Below are 4,026 nucleotides of genomic sequence, written 5' to 3' on the forward strand. Positions count from 1 at the left end.
CAAACTCCTAGGAGAAAGTCAGCCCTTAATTATTCCCCTAGATGTGTCTTCAGTGTTTAGTGATTCAGCTTTGCCTTTTTTCTGCTGATATATATCTTCCTTTATCTGAAATATAGTACAAATCCCTCTTCCAGAAACTTCTGGGCATTTCTTTCTATATACTTGAAAGTGAAGCATATGGAGCCAGTGTTTGGTTAAGCCTGGATGTAAAATTAATGCTTTAAAATAAAATCCAAGTCATAAAACAGTATTGGGGTAATTTAGTGGCCTATAGTACTTATGTCTGGTCTTGGAGGCAGAGAATAATCAATGTCCTATAACTAAAATAGAAAAAGACCAAAATATTGATTTGTTTAGGAACTAAATTAACTTCCAATGAATCAGCACATATAAATAGTTGAAAAATAAGCCAGTCTCTTAGACATATTCAAACATTAATTACTTAACCATTTTTATTTATTTATTTATTTTTGAGACAGGGTCTCATTCTGTCACCCAGGGTGAAGTGCAGTGGCATGATCATAGCTCAGTGCAGTCTTGACCTTCTAGGCTCAAGCAATCCTCCCACCTCAGCCGCTTCTGCCCCCACCCCCAATTCCCTGTTCCCCACCAAGTAGCTGGGACTATAGGCACACGCCACCATGCCCAGCTAATTTTTGTATGTTTTGTAGAGATGGGGGTTTCACCATGTTGCCCAGGCTGGTTTGAGCTCCTGGGCTCAAGTGATCCACCCACTTCATCCTCCCAAAATGCTGAGATTAATAGGCGTGAGCCACTGCATCCAACCTAAAAAAAATAATTCTAATGTTGATACGGACCTACATGAAAAGTCTCTGAAAATTTCCCAGTAAGAACTCACTTTTTCAATTTAACAGTATATTAAAAGGGAACCATGTCCCCAAAATAACAAGCCCTTTTGAAAGCCTGGAACACTCACTTAAAACATGTTCATCCTAAGGCAGTCTCTTCTTGCAGGAACAAAATTATTTACCTCCAAAGTGAAGGAAAAGAAAGAAGATAGATAGACAAGCTTGAGTCTGGCAGCTTAAAATTTAAAGGAATCAAACCCAAAGTTTCCCGATGCCAATTCATATCCCAGGTTTTCTTCTTCATTTTGTTTTCTTTTTCTTAGATCCTAGCTTCTTCCTTTCCATATTTGTCTGTTGGAGTTGTAATTTTTGCAATTTGAATGACTGGATGACATCTTCAGTAGGGTCAAAGGAAACAGCGATTTCTTTTTCATCTTTTGTCTCTAGAGACTGACTTTGAGTATGTTTTCCAGTTCTTTTGGTGGCATCTCTGCCACTAAAGAGTTATCCCTAGAAAACTTTTTTCACAAATAAGGAAACACAGAATGCTGGAAGCCATGGCATTGTCCAGAGAGACAATCTGGACGTGGGTCAGGACTACAGACAAGGGAGCTAGTGGCAGACTTTGCTTGGTTCCTTAATTAGGATGTCCAGTCGAGTTTGATCCAATTCCACTTCTGTTCCCTGCATCCCCTTTGAACCTCCTCAATAATCTACTCTTCACTATGTTCTCCAGAATGTAGGATGGGTGGACACTGTCCCCTCTCCATGTTCTTCCCCATGGTGTGAAGTGCCATGCCTCTCTCCATGGCCTTAGGGACTGCCTTTTTTCTTACCTGCCACACACTCCCCGCATTTGCTGGGAGGGGATGAAGAGGGTCAGTTGGTGGAAGGCCTGAGAGTGAAGCCCAGTTCAGAGTCTGAGCTATCAGGGGAAACTGGGACATAGTGGGGAGATTTGGATTCTGGGTAGCCCAGAGCTTGGGCCAGGGATGGGGATTATAGGTGGGATCCATGGTGAGCATGAGGAGACGGGGACAGGACTGGCTTCAATTTGAGGATATCAGAACCCCCTGGCAGGGCACTCTCCACAACACCTTCCAGAAGCAGGAAGATTAGGAAGGTCAGGACCAGGGTCAGGGCTGCCAGATACATACTAGCTATGCAGCAGACTGGACCTCCTTACCACATTCTTCTCAGGATTTGGGGAGTCAGGCATTTCCCAGATCTTCTCATCTGTGACCTTTCACCTCTGCTGCTCTGACAGCAGCACACCACCCCTGGGCCCACCCCCTCCAGTTTTGTAGACCTGGACCTCTGCCTCACGTTCTCTCAATGCCTGTCATTTCTTCCTTCAGTTCTATCATGCCTGTGACCAGCCAGGCATCGTGGTTTTCTGCATCATGGACTACGATGTGCTGCAGTTCTGTGATTTCCTGGGCTCCTTAATGTCCGTGTGGGTCACTGTCATTGCCATGGCTCGTTTACAGCCCGTGGTCAAGCAGGTCAGTCCAGAGTGGGCCCTGGGGAACAGCCGTGGCCAAGTCTTCTTGAAATCCACTCCTGATCTCTCCCTGGGAGCATTTCCAAGTGCCTCTCATGATTCTGACCCAGCCCCTGGAGTGCTGTCTGTCACCTGGCCCTAGCCCAGCCCTGGAGTCTCTTTCTCTAGGTGCTGTATTTGCTGGGAGCTATGCTGCTGTCCATGGCTCTGCAGCTTGACCGACATGGACTCTGGAACCTGCTTGGACCCAGTCTCTTCGCCCTGGGGATCTTGGCCACAGCCTGGGTAAGGGTGGGGAGGGACGTTGGGGGAGGGTCCTAGCAGGACTTGGGTGTGGGGCCCCAGGTATCTGGTCCCCAGTTTAAGGTGGGCTTAGCTCTGTCGTCATCACCTGCTGCTGGCAGTGTCCGCTCCAGTCTTAAAAGATGTCTTTAGGTCACAACCTAAAGAGGAAACCTGAGAGTGACCAACTGTGGCTTGGGTCCCAGGGCTTGGAATTCCTGAGCCCCACTTCTCTGTCTCCCCCAGACAGTACGCAGCGTCCGCCGCCGGCACTGCTACCCACCCACGTGGCGCCGCTGGCTTTTCTACTTGTGCCCGGGCAGCCTTATTGCAGGCAGCGCTGTCCTGCTTTATGCTTTTGTGGAGACCCGGGACAACTACTTCTACATTCACAGCATTTGGCATATGCTCATTGCGGGCAGTGTGGGCTTCCTGCTGCCCCCTCGTGCCAAGACTGACCACCGGGTCCCATCTGGAGCCCGGGCCCGGGGCTGTGGTTACCAGCTATGCATCAACGAGCAGGAGGAGCTGGGCCTCGTGGGCCCAGGAGGGGCCACTGTCAGCAGCATCTGTGCCAGCTGAGAGGGGCTTTGGGCCTGGCCCTGGGGGGATATGGACGCTTCCTAGAGTTCTTTCTGGGGGTGTGGAGCCCTCTTAGAAGGAGACAGGCTGTATTTCTTGAGGACATGGAGTCTTTCTCAAGGACACAGAACTCTTCCAGGGACCTGGAGCCCTTCCCAGGACATGGAGAACTTCCTGAGGGCCTGGAGTCCCCCTGCATCATGGAGTCCTTCTTAAGGACTGGAGCCTATGCAGGCACAGAGCCCCTCAGGACCAAGGAGTCCCTCCTGCAGGTGTGCAGCCTTTCCTGGGATACGGAGCCTTCCCAAGACATGGATTCCTTCCCAGGGAGACAAACCCCTGTCAGGAACACGGATCATTCCAGAGGAGGTGGAGTCTATCTTGGGGAAACCAAATTTCCAGATTTTCCCAGAGGCTCAGCAACTCTGGCCTCAGGCTCCCTTTCCAGAGGCAGCGTCTGGGCTGTGCTGTGCTGCGGAGGAGGGATTGCAGGATGGATGAAGCTGGGACTGGGGCTGTCTGGGTGGCTGGTATCCTCGTTTGATACAGGTGGAGTCTGTGTGTCTCCAATGAATGATTGGTTCAGAATGGTTCTGTGCTGCCTTTTTTACCCCTGGGGTCAGGGGTGTGGGGAATGGGGAAAGAGGGCCCCTCAGGGAATCAGCAGGGCTGATGGGAGCTACTGCTGGAGGCTTTTGTCATGCCATGTACACAGTCTGATCACGCTCATCTGGGCCTTGCATTCATTTCTAAACACCTTCTAATGTCCATTCCCCAATTCATATTGAGCCCAGTTTGCAATAGCTGAGAGGGGTGTGTGTGTGTGTGTGTGTGTGTGTGTGTGTGTGT

At 49.7% G+C, this 4,026-nt stretch overlaps 1 protein-coding gene across 1 annotated transcript in view; it reads left to right on the top strand.

Moving 5' to 3' along the window:
* Nucleotides 1–3,765, top strand: part of TMEM8B (transmembrane protein 8B) — a 27,213-nt gene extending 23,448 nt beyond the window's left edge. Inside the window, exons 11-13 of the mRNA XM_011980144.1 lie at nt 2,168–2,314; nt 2,482–2,598; nt 2,842–3,765. Coding sequence (XP_011835534.1) covers nt 2,168–2,314; nt 2,482–2,598; nt 2,842–3,177 — 600 coding nt within the window. The 3' untranslated portion in view covers nt 3,178–3,765. The remainder of the gene's footprint in view (nt 1–2,167; nt 2,315–2,481; nt 2,599–2,841) is intronic.
* The last annotated feature ends 261 nt before the right edge of the window (nt 3,766–4,026 follow it).

Source organism: Mandrillus leucophaeus, unplaced genomic scaffold, assembly GCF_000951045.1.
Source record: "Mandrillus leucophaeus isolate KB7577 unplaced genomic scaffold, Mleu.le_1.0 Scaffold208, whole genome shotgun sequence".
NCBI classification, from domain to species: Eukaryota; Metazoa; Chordata; class Mammalia; order Primates; family Cercopithecidae; genus Mandrillus; species Mandrillus leucophaeus.